Source organism: Bos taurus, chromosome 3 (genome assembly GCF_002263795.3).
Source record: "Bos taurus isolate L1 Dominette 01449 registration number 42190680 breed Hereford chromosome 3, ARS-UCD2.0, whole genome shotgun sequence".
Lineage (NCBI taxonomy): Eukaryota > Metazoa > Chordata > Mammalia > Artiodactyla > Bovidae > Bos > Bos taurus.
The window spans coordinates 18953198-18978909 of NC_037330.1; the positions used below are offsets into that span (position 1 = coordinate 18953198).

General features: G+C 55.2%; 1 protein-coding gene across 4 annotated transcripts; it reads left to right on the forward strand.

The window, feature by feature from the left end:
* On the forward strand, window positions 1-25376 carry RORC (RAR related orphan receptor C). Of its 4 annotated transcripts, none has more exons than XM_059884604.1 (12): window positions 1-296; window positions 765-802; window positions 2998-3027; window positions 15028-15113; window positions 15398-15539; window positions 16814-17326; window positions 17659-17780; window positions 18625-18757; window positions 18921-19028; window positions 19211-19321; window positions 20799-20908; window positions 23860-25376. In XM_059884604.1, the coding sequence occupies exons 1-12, from the start codon at window positions 16-18 to the stop codon at window positions 24019-24021; spliced, it is 1836 nt and encodes a 611-aa protein (XP_059740587.1). In that variant the 5' UTR covers window positions 1-15; the 3' UTR covers window positions 24022-25376.
* Window positions 25377-25712: the final 336 nt, after the last annotated feature.

The window sequence follows — 25712 nt, forward strand, 5'->3', positions numbered from 1 at the left end:
AGCACACAGTAGGTGATGCAGAAAGGCCAGTGCCCTTCCTGTCACCTATTCTGTCTCTCCTCAAGGCCCCAGACTCTGTTCCTCCCATCTCTCCCTGTGTCCCCTCCTGATGTCGGGACGCTCTGCCAGCCACTCCTTTCCCCTGCCTGCTGTCGGGCCAGGTGCTCCCTCCTCCTCTCTCTTCCCTCCCCTGGGCCCTGCTCCCTGCCCTCCTGGGCAGCCAGGGCAGCAAGGACGGCACCAAGGGAGTTGCCCCATGGACAGGGCCCCACAGAGACATCACCGAGCCTCGCAGGGTAAGAGGCCCTGCAGCCTTACAGGCAGGTGGAAGGGGCTCCCAGGAGGTGCAGAGGAGAGATGGAAGGGGCTGGTCGGGACGTGAGAGGGTTGGGGCAAGAGAAGAGAGGAGAGAAAGATGGGTTGGCAGGGGAGGGTAGGCTGGTGAGGCACGGCAGGTCTTGATAGAGACTGAAGGAGACATGGGAGGAAGGGCTGGGGACTAGACAGAGGAGAGAAAGAGGAAGGAGAAGCAGGAAGCACATGGAGGGGAAAGAAAGGGAGCCGTGAAGAAGGAAGAGACAGGTGGGCTGGGGGAGGAGAGGAGAGAAGAGAGTCAGGGAAACTGGAGGGAGGAAGGGCCAGCATGTGGGCAGGGTCTGGTTTCCAGTGAGAGCGCCCCCTGGGAGGAGGGGCAGACACTGCTCATCTGGCTGGGACCCCAGGCAGCAGTACGAGGCCGACCACTCCACCTTCTGTTCATTCAGCGACGGAGGAAGCTGTCCTGCCTCTAAAGATGACAAAGGTCAGGGAAGCAAGCAATAGAACCCTGTCCGGTGCCCACGCCCACCCCCAGCACTTTGCTCCCCACTGGCTCAGGGTGTGGGGTGGAGGATGCGGTTTCATTTCTGCAGAAGATGTGGGACGCTCGGCCAGGGGTAGCAGGGGGGGACCGGGGGGTGTGGAGAGTCAGGCAGTCCTTGGCCGCACGAAGGGTCTAACTCAGAGACGGCTCAGCGGGATCCCATGGCCACATGCTAGGTCAGGTGTGAGCCCTGAGGCAAAAAGTGGTGGGGCCACCTGGTGGAGGAAGAACTCCACTGCCGGGGCAAGCAAGGGGAGCTCCCCCACCCCAGGCCTGCTATGAGGTTCAAGGCTAGAGGCTAGAGAGAGGGTGCCACGTCAGGGAGGAAGCTGGGTGGGGCCAGGCAGGATTGGCGGCAGGCGGGAGGGGCCGGATGGAGCCACTCCCTCTCTGCGCAGTCCTCCCCCAACCCTACCCCACCCCAGCTGAGCCCAGACCTTCAAGTCCATCACTCCCACCCAGTCCAGTGGAGGAACTGGCTTACGGGCGCATCTCCTGGGCACAGGGACAGTGTGTGAGCCGGGAGGGTGAGCAGAAGGGAAAGATGCTGAGCATTAGACAAGTGCTGTGCTTAGTCGCTCGGTGGTGTCCGACTCTTTGCGGCCCCATAAACTGTAGCCCACCAGGCTCCTCTTCCATGGGGATTCTCCACGCAAGAATACTAGAGGGGGTAGCTATACCCTCCTCCAGGCGATCTTCCCAACCCAGGGATCCAACCCAGGGATCCAACCCAGGTCTCCGGCATTGCAGGTCTCCCGGATTCTTTCCCATCTGAGTCACCAGGGAAGCCCACTGGGCAAGTAGAAGGAAAAAGTAACAGGAGAGCACAGTCAGAGGTCAGGGGAAATACGGGGGCTTAAGGCAGGCCTGCAGCGTTTACTGAAATGAAAACTGGCCTTGCGCTCTGTGAGGAGCTGCTGTGTGGATGTACAAAATGCAGTAAGGTCTGGCAGGGGAAGCTTCTTCACAGGGACTCCTTCGGTAGGTGTTTAATAAAAGTTAACCATATGAATGAATGACATGCTCTTCCCTGCTCCAACCAGGCTCTAGCTGAAGGCTTCCCCCTCAGCAGCTGCTCCTCTGGAGGTCTGTGCCTCCCTGCCTCCCTCCCACATCAACCCATCTGTGCTCCCTACAGCCTTCTCTTCACCTGGACCAGCCACACACAGCAGGAGGCATTGCTTCTTCTGCAGGCTGGGGGGCCAGTGGAGCCAGAGCCTGCAGGAGGCAGTGTGTGTGCTGGGGATGTCTGTGTTTGCAGCTGTCCCTTCTTCCTTCTAAGCTCTCTCTTCTTCCTTCTAACACCCTCACTAGCCTACCCTCAACCCCTACACCTCAAAATTCCCAGGTGCTGCGGGCACAAACAAGCAACCAAGAGTTTTAACTCTGGCCGCTTGGCTCCGTGGTAAAGAATTCTCCTGACGATGCAGGAGACGCAGGTTTGATCCCTGAGTCAGGAAGATTCCCCTGGAGGAAAAAATGACAACGCACTCCAATATTCTTGCCAGCAAAGTCCCATGGACAGAGGAGCCTGGCAGGCTACAGTAGTAGGGTTGCAGAGTTGAACACGACTGAGCATGCTTGTGCAGCCAGCAGAATATTTACTGTGTATCTCTAAGGGGCAGGCACTACAAAATAACAATATGAACAAGGCAGACACAGTCCCTGCCTCCATAGGGCTTATTGTCTAGCAGGAAAGCTCCCTCTTCTTAGATCATGAACAGTTATAGCGGTGAGATGATGTGATGAGTGCCAGGAAATCAACTGCTGGAGCTGAGTGTGTCAGCACAAGGGCGGGAGGGCTTCTCTGGGGAAAAGACCTGATTGGGAACTTGGGGGATGAAAAGTTGTCTAGATTGAGGAGGGGCCAGGGAAGGGCCTTCCAGGCAGAAAGAATAATGTGGGGAAGTCCCAGAGTGGCGAGGAGCCTGGGACATTTCAGGATTTGAAGAGGCTTTGCATGACTGTAGGGCAGAATGAAGAGAGCAGTGCAGTGGAGGTGGTCCCACCTTCTCAGACGCCAGGTTCTTCCAGGAAGGACTGGGGTAGGGGTGAGGGCCTGAGCATTGGGGAGGATCTCTTGATCCTCCGTGGTCCTCAACTTTTGGCCCTGACCCCCTCTCTTCTCCTTACAGAGCTGCTGGCTGCAAAGAAGACCCACACCTGTGAGTAGAGGATTGGGGCAGGAACTGGTGCTGGGGTGTGGAGAGATGGCAAAGAATTCAGCAAGGGCGCCAGGAGGTCCATGTAAAAGCAAGGCACATGCCTTGCATGCTCGGAGCTGGAGCAACCGGGCAGAGGTGGCCAGGTCTGAAAGGAGGTGGAGCTGAAAAACCAGGGACATGGGGAGATGAGGAGGAGGAGTGATAAAACCTCAAGACTGGGGGGCAAAGGGAGGAGATAAGGGAGAAGCCTGAAAAGTGCGAGGGAATGTCGCAAAGAAGTAAGGAGAGCACAGTGAAAGGGAGCCACAGGAAGGAGAAGGAGCTGCTGGACAGAGGCACAGGAGATGCTGGGTGGGGCAGTGGGGGGTGGGCAGTGGTGGAGATCACTAGGTCAGACAGGGAGATGCTGAGGCAGGGTGGCCTCAGGGACTCAGGGTGCCTGCACCAGGCTTTGTGGCAGCAGAGTCAGGTTTGCTGTGCATCTCTGTGGTTAACACATCCCAAGGCATGAACAAGCCTGGGGCCAGCCTGTGCAGAGCAGGAGAACAGGAAAGCCTTCATCTTGGTAGGAAACACATGGAGAGAAACACTCTGGGTCCTGGGGACATTGAAAGACTGAGGCTGCAACATGTGAGGAAGGGATTAGAGCCCAGGAAGGACTTACCAATGGATACTAGCAAGGAATACCTTCTCTTGGGAACTCTCAACTCATCAGATCTGTCCTCCTACTTCATAAGAGAGGCTACACCCCCAGAAAATGCACCCATTGCACCTTGGTCTCAAAGCTCATGTCCCATCAACGTGCCCTTCCAGGCCCAGGATGCCTTCTCAGAATCCTTGAACTGAGGAGGACCACTCCAGGGCATGAGTCCCTTCTCCATGGCCCTGCCTTGGACTGCCTACCAGTTCCTCCTGAGAGCTCACTGCAGTTCTTTCTGCTGCCATCATCGCCTAGAGCTCCCTGTTCCGAGCAGAGAGATCTCAGAAGGCCCAAGCATCACCCTCCTCCCTGAGCTGGTCAGATAGGGGCTGGGAGGCCACCAGGAGGCTACATCCTTCTGAGTGGGGGGTTGCTTTGCTCAGCACAATCCTGATCAGTGCCTCGCCTGCCCCTAGCCACAGGGCCCCACGGAAATGCTGAGCAGGGCCCTGGGAGGAAAGCGGGTCAAGGAGTGACGCGGGTGAGCTGAGGGAGGTGGGGGCCAGGGACCATATGTGGGTGGGGGGGAGAAGGGGGACTTTCGGAGCATCTGGAACTGGAAGAGGCTAAACGCCATTCCTACCCTCAACCCCTTACCACAGAAACCTCGGCCAGGACCACACCCCCTCACCCCCTTCCAACCCCCTGGCCCTGTGCAACCATACCTCCACCCCACCCCCACCCGTGAGGGTCCTCAGGAGAACATGGGCTGACAGCCCCTCCCCCACCCACTGCCAGCTCCTGAGTGCCCAAGGAAGGCCAGCGGGGAAAGGCCTGTGCCAGGCGCCATTAGAGTCCCAGCAAGATCAGAGGCCTCTTAGGAGGTTTGGCCCAGATAATCCAGGAAAGATTAATGCCTCCTCCAGGCCCGGAGACTCTGAAAAGTGGGCTCTGGAAGTGGAGACAGTCATAAAAGGGGCCTCCAAGACAACCCCAGGAAGGGAGATGCCCAAGAGGGACTCCCAGACTGAGAGGGGCACCTGATTACTAAGGGGTCCTGAAGAGGGAACCCCGAGGCTGAGGTGCCCACAGAGCAGATATGAGGCTGAGAGGGCCTCTGAAGTTGATGGACCCCAGAGAAGGATTCCAAGACCAAGAAACTCTACAGAGACTCCCACAGCAGGAGACCCTCCTAAGCAGACCTGAACCAGAGAAAGCTTCCCATTTCTCAAGTGTAATCTGGGGTCAAACACCCTGATTTTGAGTCCTGACTCCACCACTTTGCTAGCTGTGTGACCTCAGACAAGTTACCTAACCTCTCTGTGTCTCACTGTCCTCATCTTTGAAGTAGGGATAATGGTACCTACAACATAAAGCTTTCTGTGAAGACTAGATCATCCACATAAAGCCTTAAGAACCATTTCTGGCACATGGTTAAGCATTATTATTAACATCATCTTCATTCCAAGTTCAGCAGTTTTGCTCCTGAGGAAATCTCTGACCGACTAACCCCTCCTACAGATAGTGGCATTTGTCTGATGGTTATTGCTGCTACTATAATCACTTATGCCCTAGCCCAGGGTATGTACCGTGTGCAGGGAGGGCATGAGCGTAGTGGGTGGTGGGCAGCCTCCCAGACTGCATCTCACTGAGCACGGCTGTTGGCAGTCCACAGGGTCGCAGGTGGCCCCAGGCAGACATTCTGTGACTTACCTCTAGAAATAGCCCCGTCCCTGGAGTCACCTGGCAAAGAGGGTCAGGCTCTCGGGGATCCTCGGGGGGAGGGGGAGTAAGGACCTGGCCCCAGGCTCATGTGAGCTCCATTCCGGCTCCCCAGCCAGAACTACCCTGGCGGGTGGAAACAGCTTTTACGCGTGTGGCTGTCGCCTGTGGTTTTGGAATTTTCCAACGCCCCCTGCGATTGGCTGCCCCGCCCCTCACACTCTGCCCCAGGCCCAGATTGGCCACATGGGGCGCCTGTCATCCTACCCGCTGCACCCCAGGGGGGGTTGGGGGGTGGAGTTGGGGGGGGTTGTCACTCGGCCACCTGTGTGGTGCAGATCTTAAACCCCCCGGCCCAGAAGCATTGGGGGAGAGCTAGGTGCAGAGCTGCGGACTGAGGCTCTGCCAAGAGGGCCTGGCCCCTACCCCTGCTGTCAGCTGCGCCCCATCCCTGGACCACCCCGGCTGAGAAGGACAGGGAGCCCAGGCGGCAAAGCCCAGGACTCAGTCATGAGAAGTAAGTGAATGGGCCTCCTGGGAGCGGGGAAGCCTGGGGCCCATCATCATTCCCGGGCCTTCTGAAAAGGAGGGAACAGTGTGGGCAAAAGCCAAGCGCTCTTCCCTGGCAGGGTGTGTCCTGGTCAAGGCTAGGATCTGTTGGATGGAGTAGTCGTGGAGTCTCATTCCTCAAACGGTTCTCTTAGAACAGTTGCAGTAAAGGGACTATTGAGGAACTCCTCTGTCATGGGCTCTGGCAAGGATCTCCCAGAGTAGGTGAGGTGCCCCGCGCCTTGTTTTACAAAAAGGGACTGAGACCCAGAGGGGCCCAGTGCTTCACCCCTAGATCACACAGCTGTAGTAGGTGGAGGCTGGTAATTAACAGGCAGCCCAAACTCGCTGTCCCGGCACCCACTGCAGTGTTTCCCTCCACGCCTCCAAACTACCTGTGGGCAGGGTGAGAAAGGAGGCCAGAGGAGCCGCTGTGCCCTGAAGCAGCGGGTTGGCGAGGGTAAAGACAGGGCAGCTGGCAGAGGGGGTCAGAACCCCAGCATCCAGGCCTCTGAGCCATCACACTCCCTGCCCACTGCAGGATCATGAGGACCAAGTGGAATCCAGCCAGGGTGGTGTGTGTGTGTGTGTGTGTATGAGAGACCCCTCATCCCAGGTTCAGACACCCATTTGATGAGTAGGATCAGGCAGTAGAGATGAGAGCAAAAAGCCTTCAACTTTACTGGCTTCCTGGCCCAAAGCCATGGGCCAACAGCTGGTGGGCAGATGTCTGGGGTCCCTGTTCCTTCCAGCAGAGCAGGGTGGGCAAATCGCCCTCATGTGGGGAGCCAGAGAACCTCCCAGAGCATAGGGTGAAGGACGAAAAGGGAAGCCCTGGACTCCTGTGGCCTGAGGCAGGAGGCACCCCCAGCCTCAACTGGGGGTCTTCCCACAACCCACAAAAGAGAGTCCATATTATACTGGAAAAACCCACGGGCTGAGTCTAAATATCAGCTTCTGAGCCACCTCTGTCCCTGACTAGCCTTGTCCTTAGGCAAGTCATTGCGCCCCCCTCTCTTATTTTAAAAAAAGCTGAATTTAAAAACAAAACTAACTTCGGAGAAGCTCCCGTTCTGACCAAGCAGAGAGCGGTGGTCTCCAAGTGAAGCATCCCCCAGAGTAGTGGAGGGAACTTAGAGGAGACACGGAGAGGTGGCCAAGGAAAGGAAAGAGCTTCACCTCCACACTTGGGGTGGAGACTCCCGTGCAGGCGTCCAAGCGGGGGCGGCCAGGAGGGGTGAAGAGACCCAAACTTCAGTTTCCCTTCTGGCTTCTTCCCAGTAGCAGCAAAGGTTAGTCTTCCCAGAAATGGTCTCAAATCAGCCAATCCACCTTGGGAAGAAGCAATGGTCGGATGTGCTTCAGAGCCTGGCAGGAGGGCAGGAGAGCCCGGGACTGAACAGGGGAGACACTGAACAGAGCAGGTCTACGTGACAAACCCACCCCCACCAAGCTGGTAGGCTGGAGAGGGTCTCCTCCCATCTGGGGTTGGTGCCGCCGGTCCTTCTCACTTGGACGTCTCTGGGCACCTCATAGCCCCTCATGAGTTCCAGCTACCTCCCTGTCCTCTGACCTTCTCTGGGGCGGGCAGAGCACTAGGGGCTTGGAACTGTGACCCACACAAAGACCAAGGTCCAGACACACCAGGAGCAGAAAACGGACCAGTGGCACTCCCCTGATGGTCCAGTGGCTAGGACTCTGTGCTCCCAGTGCAGGGGGCCCAGGTTCGATCCCTGGTAAGGGAACTAGATCCCACGTGTTGAAAATAAAAGATTCTGCATGCTGCAACTAAGACCCAGTACAGCCAAGTAAATTTAAAAAAAAAAAGAAAAAGATGAAGAAGAAAGGAACCAGACCAAGAAATAAAGAGAGATGCAGAGGCCAAACTCAAATGACAGAATATCTATGAAACACATAGGGAGAGAGTGATGTCTAGATAGAGCTACAACTGGAGAAATACCAGGAGAGCCAAAACATTACAACGTGTAGCCTGAGACAGGACTGAAGTGTAGAAGATGGAAAGGCACACAGACCCAGGGGGTGACAGAGAGAAAAGGAGGTGGGCAGGAGAGGGGAGACACTGAATATAGATCAGGTGTAGGAAGGCAGAAGTGGGAGGGATGGAATTTACAGAAGCTCCGAAAGAATGATAGGGTCTCTGCCATCATGACCTGCTGCCGAGGAGAGAGGAAACATCCATTAGCCAGAAGAGCTCCCCAGCCAGCCAGAGGGAGGGTGGCCCCGTCAGCTCACTCCGGGGCATGGCTGGAGTGGAGCCAACAGACATAAGGCCCTGGCGTTAGGCCTGGATGGGGAGGTGGGAGGGCAAGGGCTATGAGGTTGCGTTCTCGTCTTTGTTGTGCCCTGATCTTCCTCAAGTCTGGTCATGATGAGGAGGACCCGTCAACCAGAAAGAAGTCCAAGTCCCGGGGTGCCACAGACCTCACCCAGAGAGCTCAGGGCCATTCAAAGGGCCCCCTCCTTCCTCGAATCGCTGTTGTACCTTTGGCTTCTTCTCTCTGCCCATTCCTAACAGGACTCCCAAACACCTCCAGCTCAGGGCTTTAGAAGGTGGGAGCACCCCAGCCTGTCCCATCACCAAGAAACATGGGTATTGGTGTGGCTGCCCCTCCCAGGGGCTCCTTCCCGCTCCCCTGCCCCTGTCCCCTGATTCAGACGGGGAACAGGGACTTTCCCATGCTGAGAGCTCTCCTAGAGAGGCAGCCCTGGGGTCTCCTCCAATGACTAGTCCTTTCTGAGATCTCATCTCCACTCCTCCAGCTGCCCCCTCCCTGGGACTCCAGGCTCAGAAAGGATGGAGATATCCATCTAGGAGGAGGGATGGCAGCAGGGCTGGGCCACAGGGCCAGAGCCTGGGTCTTTCTGGGGGCCCTGGCCTTCCCACAGCAGCAGAGGCCCTCTGGAAAGGAGACTCGAGCCTCGGGAAGGCCGCTGGCGGTGCGTCTGGGCTCCTGCTCCTTACTGCTTCCTCCTGGTGATTCATCCCCTCCCCCCATCCCCTGGTTGTTTTCACTCAATTCTTTTGTTTCCCCTCCTTTCTCCTGTCCCAGACTGCGGGGGTGGCGGGGGCACCAGGAGGGGGTTTCAGGTGGCTGGCTGGCTTTCATAGCTTTTCAAAACCCCAGACTCTCCCTCGCCCACCTGAGTTTTAGCTTCACTACTTTCTCAGCCCTGGGACCTGGGTGTATCAGCAGAAAATTTTCACTAAGGGCAGACAGGAGCGTTCGCCAGGTACAGCGGCTTCTGTTCTGACCCCCACCCTGCCCTCCCCTTCCTGCTCTTTGCGGCGGGAGCCCACCGCCGTGGTTTCCAACTTTGCAGAAGCTGCGGGAACTGAGAGCTGAGAAAGGAGGGAGGCTGGTGACCGGCTGGGGTACACAGGGATCCCCTGGCCGGAGGTGTGGTCTCTGTGGGGAGAGGGACTGAGTTGGAGCTGGGGGGTGAGGGCCCCTGAGCTAAGAAAAGAGATACAGTCCTTTCTCACTCACTCACTCACTGGTTTCTGCAAAGAGGCCTGCCAGCATGCCTGACCTGAAAGCCAGACCACAGGCCAGAGGAGCTGTGGTCCTGCAAGGGGTCCTAAATCAGGAGCTCGGCTGGGGTGGGCGAACCATGGTTAAAGGCAGGAGGGGGCTGACACCACAGGAGAAGGTATGGGACAGAGGGAATAATGACTGGATCTTTAGACTAGACATGAGGCCCAGCTTTAGTTCCATGGGTGTCCTCCCTGAATTCTGGTCCTAGCCCACCCCCCTCACTTTGCACTTCCGCTGCAGCCGGTAAACATGCCCCCACCCACAATCTGCCTAGTGCATTTGAGTGTCTCATCCTTCTAGAGTGAAAGGCTCAATGGTTGGGGACACTGGCTTTCAGGTTACAGAGACCTGGGCTTGCATACCAGATCTCCCACTTCTGGTGAGGACCAGCAAGCTTGTGCAACCTTGGTCAAGCCACTCACTCTCCCCTGCTCGTTTTCTCGTTCTTAAAATGGGGACGATACAAAGAGTACCTACTTCACGGGATTATCGTGGTCATTAAATGAAAAATGTATGTAAAGCCTGGCACAGAGTAAGAATTCAGCCAACGCTTATGTCTATCATCCTTGTGTGTGCTCAGCTGCTCAGTCATGTCTGACTCTTTGCGACCCCATGAACTGTTGCCTGCCAGGCTCCACTGTCCGTGGAATTTCCCAGGCAAGAATACTGGGGTGGGTAGCCTCCAGGCTTTTCTGTCCATGGGATCAAAAATACTGCAGTAGTTTGCCATTTCCTTCTCCAGGGGATCTTCCTGACCCAGGGATCGAGCCCATGTCTCCTGTGTCTCCTGCATTGGCAGGTGGATTCTTGACCACTCTGCCACCTGGGAAGATGCCACCTGTCATCATCATCCTTAATCAATGTCCTTTGGAGAAAAAGAGAGAGAAAGAGGCGAGAGGAAAAGCCTAGCCTTGGGCAGATAGAGCACCAGGGGAAGATGAGGACCTCAGGGTGCCTCTGTCTGCACCTTTCTCTGCCAGAGCTGGGGTGGTTCTGGGGTTTGAGGGGAAAGATCCCCCTGGGTTGCAGCCCCTCCTTTGCTCCTACCACTTCCTCTCTGTGGCATAGGGCACCTGGACAGGGCCCAGGGCTGGCTTTCTAAGGTGGCACAGGGCCAAGCTCAGGATGCATTCAAAGAGCGCTATCAATGAATCTTGCAGCTGTGAGAAGGGTGAGATTAGAGGAGGCTGGAGGGAGGGGGACAGCCTACTTTGTCTCTACCGTATTTCCCCACATAGGAGGTGCTCAGAGGAGGCTCCCTGGGGATCCTTCAATCTCCAAAGCAGTCCAGAAGAGATTCATTTTCTTTTCCTAGTACTGTGTTGGAATGAAGTTTTAGAAGTCACACCGGTTGGCAGATAAAAGAATGAGCTGGGGAGGAGACCACCAGCCCCACCCTTATGCCCCAGCAAGAGGCAGAAGCAGGAAGAGGGACTACATTCTTGCTACTCAGAAATGTAGGGTGAGGACCAGCAAGCTTGGGCACCAACCAAGAGCTTGTTCAAATGCAGAACCTGGGGCCCTCCGACTTCCTGAGTAGGGACCTGCATCTTAACTAGCTCCCTAGGGGATCTTGTTGGCGACTCAGAGGTCTAGGGTCATGCAATCACTAGGTGGTTTCAGGAGGTATCATGTGTATGTGGGCACGTCGTCTCCCTCCTTGGAACTGAGGGGCCCTGGGAGAGAACCTGGGGTCGCAAAGAGTCGGACACGACTGAGTGACTGAACTGAACTGAACTGAACTGGGAGAGAACCACAGTGAGCTACACAGATCTTCCTGAAGCAGCAGGCAAGGGCAGATAGAGTGAGGGCTGTTGTGGGAGCCATGCTGCAGGGGTTGACCTCGAGGCTCCTGACCTCTGCTTAGTTCTAGTTCCTGGCACTGTTAGGCCCTTAGGTGGTAAGTTCCTGGCAGGCCAGGCTCCTGGGAAACAGCTTGAGTAATCCTGTGATTACTCAGCTCCCCTCCCCAACCTGGGTTCCCACCAGCTACTGCTTCAGGGACAGGGCTCATGGGGGGAGGCTGCAAAGGTGAGGTATTCAAGGTGTTTTTCAGCTCCAGCTCACCCCACCGCCACCTCTGCCGGTCCTCTTCCCGTCCTCTCCCCGCCCCTCCTCCACAAGTCACACTCGTGTGCACCGGTACTTTCTCTTTGAGGTTTTGGGTAGATGGCATGGCCGGGGTACAGGTGGCAGGGCCAGGAGGGAGGAGCAGGATAAGAGGGCCTGACCGTGCTGACAGGGCCAGGCCTTGGGCATGGGGGCAGGACACGAGTGTGGGTTTTTTCTGTGTTTCCGGGGCTCTCTCTCCATCTCTGCATCTGTCTCTGTCGTCTCCTGGTCCCGAATCTCTTGGTCTCTCTAGCTGAGAGGCTGGAGGGTCCAGCTCAAAACCCCTGACCCTGTGTGCCTGTCTCACTCTGTACCTCTGTCTCGGACTGTGGCTGGGGAGTGTGGGACTATGGTTGCTGGCCCAGTGGCTGGGGTCCAAACTCTGGTCTCCCCCAAACACGGGTATTTGTGAAGGTGGTCTGTGGCTGGCCACATCGTCCTATGAAAAGGGCAAGGTCTCAGTGACACTGTTGTGAGGTTCCTGGGGCTGGGACCAGCAGTGGGTCAGGCGGTAGGGCCGAGAGACGTGTCTGGGTCAGCCGTGTGGTCAGCGCATACACGCACACGGATGTGGCTCTTGGAGAAGGGAAGAGGCAGGGAGGCCTGTGGTTGAGTGCTGGGCTGGAGCCCAAGTTCCTACTGTGGCTTGGCCTAGTCTCCCTCCCGCTTACTTTTTGGGTGACCCACGATGGTTTCTGCCCTCTCTGGGCTTAGGGCCACTGAGGAGTGAGATCCCACAATGCTGGAGGGGAACTTGTGGGGGAGAGGCAAGAGCTGACTCCACAGGAGACAAGTACTTCTCTTGGGCCTCAAACGCCTTCAGGGTTCTCTTCCCACTGCTGTGCTCGATGGCAGCCAGCACACAGTGTTTCCAGCTGCAAAGCACTTTCCTCGGGTGAGTCCGTGTACCCCCTATGCTAACACCCGTCACCCCCTGCACCGGCCACGAAGGCTGTGCTGACCCTGATTTTACTGACAAGGGCACTGAGACCTAGAGAATCCAGTGGCTAAGATGTGCAGGTGTCCCTGCATTCTCTGCCCCTTTTCTAGGTATCCAGTCCTCCCTTGTTCTCTCTTCCCTCCATTCATTCCCATCTGCTCTTAATTTACTGGAAAGAATCTGAAAGTTCTCTTGCCATCTGTCCTAGATGATCAGGACAGCCTATTGGGTGGGTGCTGGGCAGGCTAGTGGGACTGCCTGAGAACTCGAGTCAGGAGAGACTCGAGATCTAATGGACAGATTTCAGACACCCTGTCCCCCATGAGAGGCAGCTGCTTACTCTGACTCGGGTCTAGGCTAACCTGAGGGGATGATGGTTTAAGGGTAACAAAAACAATATTTGGGGGAGCAGTGGGCAAGCCATGGTCACCCTCCCCACCTCACATCAGCAGGCCCTACACCACAACCAGAGTCCAGGCCTAGGCCAGAAGAGAGTTCATAGCACTGGATTTGCCCTGCAGGCAGCGGCTGCTTCCTCTGACCCTTGGAATCAGAGATGAGGGGGAGCTGTGGTCCTAGACCACTTTTACATCCTGCTCCATCCCAGGCAGGAGAAGGCAATGGCAACCCACTCCAGTACTCTTGCCTGGACAATCCCATTGGCGGAGGAGCCTGGTGCGCTGCAGTCCATGGGGTCGCAAAGAGTCGGACACAACTGAGCAACTTCATTTTTCACTTTCATGCATTGGAGAAGGAAATGGCAACCCACTCCAGTGTTCTTGCCTGGAGAATCCCAGGGACAGGGGAGCCTGGTGGGCTGCCATCTATGGGGTCGCACAGAGTCGGACACGACTGAAGCGACTTAGCAGCAGCAGCAGCCATCCCAGGCATTTTCCCTCAGAGGGGAGGCAGCAGGTCAGCAACGGCAGAGGAGAGAAGCGCATGCCCTTAGGAGTGATGAAAACACCTGAAAGGGAACCCATCCCTGCCCAGTCCCTCCAAAGATTGGCTGGTGGAGAGGCCGGCGGCTCATCCCTGAAACTTAGCAGGGAGCTGTGGGCATTGACAAGGATGGGGCAAAGTAGAAATGGACCTGGGGCCAGTAACCATCCACAGCGAAGGCACCAGGGAGGTAGATTACAATGAGCTTAGTGGGAGAGGGGGAGGGTCCTGGCAGCCAGTCAACAAACACTAACACACAAATATGCACAGTGTACACACTGGCTCAAGCAGCTATGCCTGTTGCCTCGTGAATCACATATACCTTTCGTGTACACACACACACACACACACGCGCACACACGAGCACCCCTTCAAGCAGGCAACATGCCCACTGATGTGTGTGCCCCTGAAATCACAGACATGGATCAGCAGAATGGAAAGCTATGGGGAACTGGGAGATAGACCCAGCTCCTGAGTAAGCTAGCTTTGTGAACCTGGGCCAACCATCTGATCTAATCTGGCCTATTCCTTCCTTGGTAAAGGGGAAAAAAAGAGGTCTGAATGATCCGATGGTCTCTAGTCCCAGCCAGTGTTAACATTCATGATTTGGGCTCACACAGCTGGAGGCAGAGGCCCGCGTACACACACGTAAGCATCCATACACAGCCACCCTCTGCTCTGGGCCAGGAACCTGGGAGCTCTGTTTGATCCGCTCCCTGGCTCTCAGACATCCAGAAGAGCTGGCTTGCTGCCCCCACTTTCCTGGGCTCCATCTGGCTTCTCTCTACCCTCTCTGGGCCCCACCCTGTGACCCTGCCCTCTTGGCCCCCCAGTCTCCGCACAGCCCCTCCCGGAGCCTTCACAGCCCGGCTGAGGATGGCAGGCAGCTCTACCTGGCCCCCAGGTGCCTCCCGCCTGGTGCACCACATCTTCCCACCAGGCCCCACAGTCTGCCCTGGGGGGCCAAGCCCCAGTGTGGGGAGGGCAGCTCAGAGGAAGCCCCCTGGGCGGGAAGCAGGTGTTGTGAAGTAGTGAGGACTCCTAGGTCCGCAGGCGGGAGGGAGGCAACTAGAGCTTTTCATCTTGAAGGGCTGAGCAGGTGGCCTCTCTGCAGCTGCTTTCTCTGCCCCCATAGAACTGGTACAACCCCAGCCACTCCGCAAAACTAAAACAGCCTCCACAGATCCTTTGCTGAGTGGCATTTGGCATTCACTCCTTCGTCCATCTTATTGTTGTTGTTCAGTTGTTGTAGCCCGCCAGGCTCCTCTGTCCATGGGATTCTCCGGGTAAGAATACCGGAGTGGGTTGCCATTTTCATCTCCAGGGGATCTTCCCGACCCAGGGATTGAACCCACGTCTCCTGCTTGGCAGGTGGGTTCTTTACCACTGAGCCACCAGGGAAGCCCGGTCTCCCATCTTACAAGAGGACTGGGGTAGGGCAGCAGAGGATACACCACGTCCCTCGATCTGCCTCCCAGGTGCTGGGGTAGGCTGCACCGAAGGCTCCCAGGCTCACCTCTGCTCTTTCCTTCTTCCAGCACAAATTGAAGTGATTCCGTGTAAAATCTGTGGGGACAAGTCATCTGGGATCCACTACGGGGTTATCACCTGTGAGGGGTGCAAGGTGAGTGCTCGCTCATACACAGTCTCTTCAGAGGATAGGAGAGGGGGCTCGGCAGCCTCCGTACTGCCTGCAGGGCTGGTCTCCTGAGACGGCTAGGGAGCTGCCCGGTGGTGCCTTGCCTGGAGAGCCCTGTGCCAGAGGGCCTTGTCTTCAACTTGGGAAGCGACTGCAGGACAGATTATAATGGAGGAGAGAAAACTGAGGGGTCCTACGATCTGGAGGTCCTCAGACTGATCTCGGCCCTGCCAGGGCCAGCAGCCATGGTCTTCACCTGCCTTCCCCAGGGCTTCTTCCGCCGGAGCCAGCAGTGCAACGTGGCCTACTCCTGCACCCGCCAGCAGAACTGCCCCATCGACCGCACGAGCCGCAACCGATGCCAGCACTGCCGCCTGCAGAAGTGCCTGGCCCTGGGCATGTCCCGAGATGGTGAGGCCGAGTGGGCAGCCCCCCAGGGCTTCAGTCGCCAGAGCGGCGGCCTGACCAGACGGGTTCAGCGGCACCAGACCGGGGTTCAGCAGCCTTCCGGGTCTCCGCCCTCCAAACTTCCCTCTAGCAGGCTCTGGTCTCTTCCACTGTCCAGCGTGGCGGTGGGCAGGCTGCCCTCATCAAAGGTCTTCACAGTCCCCAGCTTCAGGCTCTGCAACAACAACCCTTGTTTCCTCAAACTCCTAGGCCCTTTTCCCCTTCCTTGGGAGGGACTCTCCTCACCCGACTCGCCTCCAGCCCAGATCCCATCCCCATCCACAGTCCACATCTTTCCCCAGCTGCCCCCTTGCTCCAACTCCACCTGGCTCCCCGTACCCCTATCTCCAGCTTGGGACAAAGGGCTGTGACTATGAATGGGACCACAGTCACCCTGAGAACAGCCCGGAAGGCTGAGGTTCACAAGGGCGGCTGTTCCTGGTGCCTTTCTCCCTTTCTCAGCCACTGCCCCCTTGGCAGCCCCCAAACTGCTCCCCCCTCCAACACCACAGAAGGAGCCCAGGGTGGGGCTGGGGGAGGCATGAGGTGATGGGGAGCCAGAAGGAGCCTGTCAGCACTTTTCAGCGCCCAAAATAACAAAGTGAAAGGAAACACGCAGGGTTGCAAAGGGGCAGGCGGGGTGAGGGGCTGTGCCCCCACACCTGGGAGGGGCGGTGGGGCGAGTGAAAAGGCAGGAAAGAGAGAGCAGAAGAGGATGTTCAGAAACAAGCCGCGGAGCCTGGGTTGGGCTGTGGTGAGTATCTAGGTCACCAGGGAGCCTGTAGGCCTGACCACAGGGAGACCTGTGTTCTCGGCTCTCCTCTTCCTCCCGACCCTCCTAGATTGGGCGAGGTGACCCCGATACAGCTTGAGGCTCCCTCCCCAGCCATCCCCAGCCCCATAGCAGGAGGCCGGGCTCCTCAGCCCAGACTCATTGCTCAAATTCTGCCATTTAGTCCAAGCTGGTTTCAAGCAGGGAGAGTTTGCTCAGAAGACTGATACGTCTGCTGATACATCTGGGCTGGACAGAGCCCAGAAGCAGACAGGAGTCGGCAGGAGTGGGTCTTGAACAGAAATGCCTGGAAGGCAAGCTCCCGGGCCAGACTGGAGAAGCTCTGCTCGGAGTGAGCTCTTCAAGGAGCAGCAAGTTAATCCTGTAATGGTCACAATGCCTATTGACTCTGCCCTGTGCCATGTCCTCCCGCCTCCAAAACTCCTGATCCCCCGACCTCTTTCAGCTGTCAAGTTTGGCCGCATGTCCAAGAAGCAAAGGGACAGCCTGCATGCAGAGGTGCAGAAACAGCTGCAGCAGCGGCAACAGCAGCAACGGGAACAAGCGGCCAAGACCCCTCCCATGGGAGCCCAAGGAGCAGACACCCTCGCCTGCACCTTGGGGCTCCCGGATGGGCAGCTACCCCTGGGCTCCTCGCCTGACCTGCCAGAGGCCTCAGCCTGTCCCCCTAGTCTCCTGAGGGCTCCAGGCTGTGGGCCCTCCTACTCCAACAGCCTGGCCAAGACCGGGCTCAACGGGGCCTCGTACCACCTGGAATACAGCCCTGAGCGGGGCAAGGCTGAGGGCAGGGAGAACTTCTATGGCATAGGCAGCCAGCTGGCCCCAGACAGGGGTGGACTTCACTCTGAGGACCCCAGGCGTCCTGGGCTTGGGGAGCCAGGACGGGGCCTGGACAGCTACTTCACCCCCAGTTTCCGCAGCACCCCAGAGGTGCCTTATGCTTCCCTGACGGAGATTGGTAAGCAGCTGGGGAGGCGGAGAGTGTAGAAAGATGAGGGAGGAGCTTTCAAGAAAGGGGCCCTGTGGGACTTCCCTGGTGGTTAAAAGTCCACGTTTCCACTGCAGGGACATGGATTCTATCCCTGGTCAGGGAACTAAGATCCCACATACTGTGCAGTGTGGGAAAAAAAATGGAGTGGGGGGCCCTAGTCAGCATCACATGTAAACCAAGCATACACAAGGGTCTAGGGGGAGGCAGAGCAGGTCTAGGCCAGGCAGAGGAGCGCCCTTGGTATGCGAAAGGTAGGAGCTGGCTGAGATGGAACCTCTGCCTTCCTCCCTTGACCCCAGAGCACCTGGTGCAGAACGTTTGCAAGTCCTACCGGGACACGTGTCAGCTGCGGCTGGAGGACCTGCTCCGTCAGCGCTCCAATATCTTCTCACGAGAGGAGGTGGCTGGCTACCAGAGGAAGGTGAGGCCAGGACACCGCGCCGGGGAGGAAAGACTCCTGCCACTACCCAGGGAGTCCAGAGACAGCAACCTGCACACATGAGTGGGCTGGGCCGAGGCAGGGTATCCCAGAGAGACACAGTGTGCACCTGCTTTTAAGTACGCACCCTAGCAGATGGGTGAGAGCTTCTCCTTAGCTCCTGCCTATGGTTGTTTTACCTGGTCTTCATCGGTAAAGAATTTGCCTGCAATGGGGGAGACCTGGGTTCGATCCCTGGGTCAGAAAAATCCCCTGGAGAAGGCAATGGCAACCTACTCCAGTATTTTTGATCCCATGGACAGAAGAGGCTGGAGGGCTGTAGTCCATGGGGTCACAAAGAGTTGAACACCAATGAGTAACACACACACACATATACACACACACACCCTATGTCCTTCACCACCCAGACCTAGAAGTACAGACCTCAGCATACTCTCCTTCCTCCTCCTCTATCAACAGTAGTCAGACTTCTCATTAGCATCTGTTTCAACACTCTTTCTCTGCCAGGCACTGTGCTGAACACTTTACATAAATTACCCTTGACCCTTACAACAACCACCCTATTAGGCTGCCACTCCTGCTTTTAATGGACTGAGAAAGTGAGCACAGAGGAGTTCGTAGACGTACTCCACGCCACAAGGTAGTGGAGCCAAAGGCAAATTTAGATCCACTGGGCCCCAAAGTGCATTGTGCTAAGAACAGGCTAAAAACACAAGTGCTGAGAACGTGGGGGGTACTTGCCGTTTTGTCTGGGCTCCCAGGGCATCAGTGGGGTCCCGGGGGTCCTAAAAGACAGCTCCAGTGGGACCTCCCTCCTCCTCTGCAGTCGATGTGGGAGATGTGGGGACGCTGTGCCCACCGACTCACCGAGGCCATTCAGTATGTGGTGGAGTTCGCTAAGAGGCTCCCGGGCTTTATGGAGCTCTGCCAGAACGACCAGATCGTGCTACTCAAAGCAGGTGCCCAGGGAGAGCGGGTGGGCTGCGGGGTAGGGGGCACCAGTGTGGAATGGGCGGGGCTGTGTGGAGGGAGGTGCCTTAGGGACCCAGGACACTGAAGGGAGACAGAGACAGATTCCTGGCTCTGTGTGACAACGCGCCTGCATTTCTCCCCACTCCCCAGGAGCCATGGAAGTGGTGCTGGTCAGGATGTGCCGGGCCTACAACGCTGACAATGACACAGTCTTTTTTGAAGGCAAATACGGTGGCGTGGAGCTGTTCCGAGCCTTGGGTGAGGGGCAGGGGGAGATGAGCAAGAGAAGTCCGAGGCCAACCCCATCCGAGGCTTCCAGACCCAGGGCGTCCTCTTTTCAGGACAGATTGCCCGCTCTGCTCCAGACACCAAGGGGGTGGGTGTCCTTGGGCACCATGGCCTCAGCCGCCTTGCTCACTATTTTGTTTCCACCCTCCCAGGCTGCAGTGAACTCATCAGCTCCATCTTTGACTTCTCCCGCTCCCTGAGTGCCTTGCGCTTTTCAGAGGACGAGATCGCCCTCTACACAGCCCTCGTCCTCATCAATGCCAGTGAGTGTCACTGGGCTTGGGCAAAGGACAGTCAGGCGGTGGGGGCACAAAAGGTACTGAAGAGTCTGGACCTTGTGTGCTGTGCTCAAACGGCCTTTGCAGGTGGCACTGGTGGAAAAGAACCCGCCCACCAGTGCAGGCGACATAAGACATGTGTGTTTCCATCCCTGGGTCGGGAAGATCCCCTGGAGGAGGAAATTGCAACCCACAGGCAGGCGGTGGGGGCATGACGGATACTGAAGGGTGTGGACCTTGGCTGTGGTTAAATCTAGGAAGGTATTTATAAAGCAGAATAAGCCCACCCAATGTTGCTGTAAAATAAGATGAGTCAAAATAAAGATCCAGAGGAGCCTGAGAAAAGGAAGAGAGACGTGCAGGTGGGGCTGGAGAAGTGGGGAGACATGAGGAAGAGAGGAAGTGAGCCACTTCCCTGAGAGCAATGAGGCTGCATGTGAGTCCCTGCCAGGGATTCCACTGTGGCTCCACACTGGAATCACCTGTGGAGCTTTAAAAAATGAATGCTGTGATTCTGACGTCATGGATCTCAGGTGCAGTCGGAACACCAGAATTTTTCACAGCCTCTCGCAGGTTATTGTAACGTGCCACCAAGCTTGAGAATCGCTGCTCTGTGTGAACTCATTTTAAGGCAACAAGCCATCGGGAATTCCCTGGCGGCCCAGTGGTTAGGACTCCACGCTTTCACTGCTGAGGGTGCGGGTTCAGCCCCTGGTGGGCAAACTAAGATCCCACAAGTCCTAGGACAGAGCCAAAAATAAAAACAAAAGGCTACCTGCCATCAGGGCAGGACTCTGGATGTCCACTCCACAGAATGGAGTGGGCTGGGTGAGCCAGCTGAATGCCAAGGATTCTGAGAACCTGGGGAAGTGGGTTGTGCTACTAACCTGAGTTTGGAGACCAAGTTATCAGTCCACTGGCTCTACCAATGAGTAGAGACTGAAACATGCCCCTTGACCTGGAAATAAAGACTGAAAAGAGGACTTCTGGTTATTTTATGGAGTCAGGACAAAAGTGGTTTGTCTCCTGAAGTTAGCCACAGACTGCTGTAGAAGCCCCAGTGCTGACCTAGGTGGCTGCACAAGGCCCATCTCCTCTCTGGGACCATCTTTACCAAGTCAGGGTGAAGGGGGAGATCTTTTCTTCCACACAGCAGAGTTTTAGTGGAGAGCACTGAATTAGCTATGTGAAATATCAGGGACCAGGGAGAAGGCAGCCTGGAATGGGGAGATCAGAATGTCTCATCTCTTTCATCTCTCCCCAGTTTTCCTTATAGAGAGCTACCCGAGACCCCCACAGCTTACCAACTCCAAAACAATACACACCCACACCCCCTACACTGTCTCTCACTCAGCTAAGAAGATCTCTGTTCAGCACAGATGTCCAGAATGACACACCCTTTGGGGGAAGTTAATGTCCATGTTCTTTCTTGTTTTTGCTGTGGTCCCATCCCCTCCTTCAGACCGGCCAGGGCTCCAAGAGAAAAGAAAAGTAGAACAGCTGCAGTGCAATCTGGAGCTGGCCTTTCATCATCATCTCTGCAAGACTCATCGCCAAGGCATCCTGGCAAAGGTAGGAGCAGTCCCTGGGACAGAGGAGGTCAGGCCCGGCGCCAGATCTGTGACCTCAGGGTTTGCAAGGACCAGGGTCTGAGGGTCCAGAGGAGGAAGTGCCTGAGAGCTAAGTTGGACGAGAGAGCTTGTAACAGCACAGGACACGGGGACTGAGCAGCCACTTCTGTGTGGGTACAGATGAAAAGTTAGGGAGCCTGAAATTGGGAGGGACCTCCAGGGAACAATTCAGTTTAATAGAGCCACCGCTTACCAGCACCTGCTTGTACTGTGAGTGGAAAGATACAGAGATGCCGTCCTTACCCCCACCAAGAGTTTTTAACCTGCTGTGAAGAAGAGATTTGTATACCAATGACTAACGCTGAATAGGATGTGATACGGGATAAAATAATAATGTGATTAACAACGTGCTTTCCCAGATATACTCATCTTTGTGACAACTCAGTCAGTAAGAGAGATGTTAAAATCTCCCTGTAGTGATAACAAGACCTGAATGACTTGTTCAAGTTTACACAATCGTGGGTGATAAATGCAAGTCCCGGGGCTCTTTCTACTGCATCTCTGTGCCCCTGACATATTACTACAATAAGAAATATTGGGGAAATGTGACAGCATGGAATAGGGATTAAAAATAACTTGAGGGCAAAAGGAGAGGATCGTAAATGCTTCCTAGTGAAGGTGGCATTTAAACTAGGCCATGAAATATTTATTTTAACAGGCATTGAGGGGTGGGGTAGGCATTCCAGGCTTAGGGAACAATATGAGCAAAAATAAGGAGGCAAGACAATGCGTATATGGAGAATAGTTGGTGGAACATTTTGACTACATGCTAAGATTGGAAGCTGGGATAGATTGATGGGGGCAGGAAAGTAGCAGAAGACAACCTTAAAAATTAGGTCAGGGAGCAAATCAGAGAGGACTTTCAATGCCATATTAAAGAATTAAGACTTTATTTCCAGGCAATGGAGAGCACCAAAGGCTAGAGGAATGATATCATCAGAGCTATTTTTTAGGCAATTTAATTTGGAACCAATGTAAGGGGACCATTTATGGAATGGTTCAAGCAATGGACCCTTGCTGTGTGCCAGGCACGGTGCTGGGTGCTGAGAATACAGAAATGACTTAAATGACAGTCTCTGCCCTACATGAACCTCAAGTCTGGTAGAATAGTTCAGGAGGAGCACCAGCTGGGAGGGCAGTTGGAAAGCAAATCTGGTGGAATCCACCTTCGGAATGCATTGCCTCCCCACCGTCACCCTCTTGCTGTCAGCGCTCACTTGAACCATTAGAGAGGCCTCCAGCTGGACCCTGTCTGTCCCACTGCAGCCACACGGCACTCCTCAGTGCTCCTGTAGCTGCCACCGTGCTGATAATCAAAGCCAGAGTCTCTGTTGTGGCCAGCTGGCCTCATGGCATGACCCCCGACTTCTTTTCTTACCTCTTCTCCTTCCACTGCCCTCTCAGTCACCCATTCCAGCAGCACTGGCCTCCTTGCTATTCCTTGAACACATCAAGTTGCTTCTCAGGGCTTTTGCACCTGCTGCCCCAGGTGCCTGGATGCTTCTTCCCCTCGTTTTCCAAACAACCTGCTCCATCCCTTTATTCTGGAGAGCTTTTCCCAGACCACCCCATCCAAAAAGCTTTCTGAAGTTTTCTAATATTTATTTTCTGGCTCCCTCACTAGAATATACAGTTAATAAAGGTAGAGATTTTATTTTATTCACTGATGCATCACCACAGCCCATCATAGTGCCTAGCCAAAAGGTTCTCAACACACATAATGAGAATGAATGAAAGAATGAATGAAATGAATGAAAGAATGTTGCAATAGCCCAAACAAATGCAAGATAAAGCAGGAGGAATGAGAAGAGGATGAATTTAAGAGGTATCAAGGGATCCCATGCTGCCTGCTCTTCCCTGACTGTCCCTTTCCTAGATACCTAACCTGGGGAGAAAGGGATGGTGGCTGGTGAGAGGTGCTTTTAAGCCTCACTTGGTGATACAGGAAATTGCAGAAGAGAAATGGTTTTCTCAGTCTTTCTCCAGTGAGGTCTCTCTGCCTCTGTCTCCTCACAGGTCTCTGGGCCTTTTTCATTCCCCTCCACTGGCTGAGTGCTGGCAATGTTGATTTACTATTTGCAGTGTTGGGTATCTGTTTGGAAAATGCTTAGTCCAAAGAAACAGTTATTGAGCATTTGCCATGTGCAAGCAGTAAGATAGGTACAGAGGATACAGAGAGAGTAGGGAGGAGAGGGAGGGAGAGAGACTCGAGGAGCTTAAATCTAGGCTGGAGAGGTAGACAAATTGGATCATTTTCCTAAAATGGGATTTAAGTGCTACACAGAGGGAAGCCCAAAGGAAGGGACCCTTAATCCAGGGAAATAGTCCTAGAGGAGGTAACACTGAAGGTGCTAGAATTAGCCAAGCACAGAAGAATTGAAAAGGCATTCCAGGTAAGGGGAACAGCATCAACGAAGGCAAACAGGCGCCTAACAGTGTGTAAGAGAGTCACAGACTTTCACTATTATAAAAGCATGGGGACTTCCCTGATGGTCCAGCGATTAAGATGTCATGCTTCCAGTGCAGAGGGCATGGGTTCAATCCCTGGTCAGGGAATTAAGATCCCACATGCCACATGGCGTGGCAAAAAGATTTTTTTAAAAAGCATAAGAGAGTGAGAGAGTCCTGAACAGGGCTCATTTAAGGAGTAGCAGGAACACCATTTGGGGGTTCAGCCAGAAAACATGTTCCTGTCCCACTGCGGTTCTCGCGTGCTTCCAGTTCTTTGAATACAGACCTACCCCTACCAATGGGATCTGGCTGACCCCCAAGTGCTGAGTGTGCAGGGAGGGAGTACAGAGGGTTATCCCAGCCCAGGAAGGATGGGAGGACTTCTCTGACCTGGGGACAGAGCTGCAGTACTCACCCTTCTTCCCATGAACCCACCTCCAGCTGCCACCCAAGGGGAAGCTGCGGAGCCTGTGTAGCCAGCACGTGGAAAAGCTGCAAACCTTCCAGCATCTCCACCCTATCGTGGTCCAAGCTGCTTTCCCTCCACTCTACAAGGAACTCTTCAGCACTGAAATCGAGTCACCCGAGGGCCTGTCCAAGTGATCTGGAGGAGGGACTCCGTTCTCTTCCCTAGAGCCTGCTGGCTCACCTTTCCCTTGGTCTTTTCCTTTCCTGTGGCCCCTGGAGGGTGGTCTCTGACTATATGGGGGGATGGGTAAACAAACGCTGAGACTGGGTTTCAGCCCACCGGTCTGCCTGGCAGCAGGCCAAGAGCCAGAGGGTCGGGATTGAGGGACTCCGTCCCCAGCCTCAGCTTTGTCCGGACTCCTTTCCCATGCCCTGTCACCCCCAGCTTCTGGGAGGCCTGGGGTGGGATACAAGGACCTCTCGGAGGACCTAGGTATCCTCAGGACAATAAGGGGTTCCAGGACACCCTGGATGAATGGAACTCAACTCTGGACTCGGAAGCTAAGAATAGGACTTTGAAATACCTCATTGCACTTCCCTGGGGGCTTTGGCTGGGGTGGTGCCACAAGCTTGGAGACTGGCGGCCGGAGCCCAGAAGGACCTGCATATAACACGAATCTGCATCACCAGGTTTTCTGCCTGACCCCTCCTCCCAGCTCAGCAAGGAAATGGTTAGGCACTCGGGGGTCTTGAAAAAAAAAAAAAAAAAAACTGGATATGTGAAGGGTAAGGATCGGATGGGAGTAAGGGAGGGGCTGGGGATGATAATTTTATGGGCTTTGGATATAGGGATAGGGTATGATGAAGACCAAGAACATCACAGATAGACAGTTAGAACTCAGACTTCTTTTGTGCACTTTAAAAATAGACTTTAGGGATTACCCAAATCTGTCAGAGACACACATCCACAGACAGGTGAAATATACTCACACACTCAACCTGCAGTCATGTGGCTCTGTAGACACATTTAATCTGACACAATCTGTCTCCCTTGAGGTCACAGCTCAGAGGAGCTTAGCGGCCCCAGGGAAGAGTCCCAATCCTGAGGGACCCCAGAACATTTCACCTGGTGCTCTAGTTCCCCAGTCTTAGGCCAGGGGCGGCCCAAACTCTATGCCAGCCCCAGCTGTCTTCGGTTGCAAGAAATCCTAAAAGAAGAGGTAGCTGGACACTGATCAGTCACAGGGCCAAGAACAGACCCTTGGAGTACTAGTTGTCTGGTCCCCACCCTGCAGCCCTGCTCTTGTTATGAGAAAGGAAGCAGATGCAATTCCAGCACTCTCTCCGTGGATACCGCTGGGTCCAGCAAGGTGGAGAAGACCGTGATCTTGCCCGAGAACTTCTCTTGGTTTTATAAACAGCTGTGTTCCCTGCTTGGAGGGAAACAGCAGGTGGTCAGGGGGTTTGGTTTTTTTCTTTTTTTTCTCTCAGGGGAGTGTAAACATAAACTCCAACCTGTGCCATTCTTTATAAAATGATTTCAAAGGCAAGAGGTGTGTGTGCCAGGTGGGAGGAGCCTTAATGAAGGTTATCCTAGTGCTGCTCTGAAATCTCATTCTGCATGAGGACCCAGGTTCCTAGCCCAGGCAGCCATCAACATTGTAAGGATGCTAGCCCCCCACCCTGAGCCGTCCCCCATAGAGGTGAGGGAGCTGACTATCAGGAACGCCCCCCCTCCCCCACTGAAGCAATCTCAGACTAAGCACCAGAGCAGGCATTCTGGACTGAGAACTTTCCCCACAAATGATACCCACAGGGGACATTTAGAATGAGAGGTGGCACAGAATCGCCCAGCATTTGGGAGACTGAAAGACAACCCTATGGAG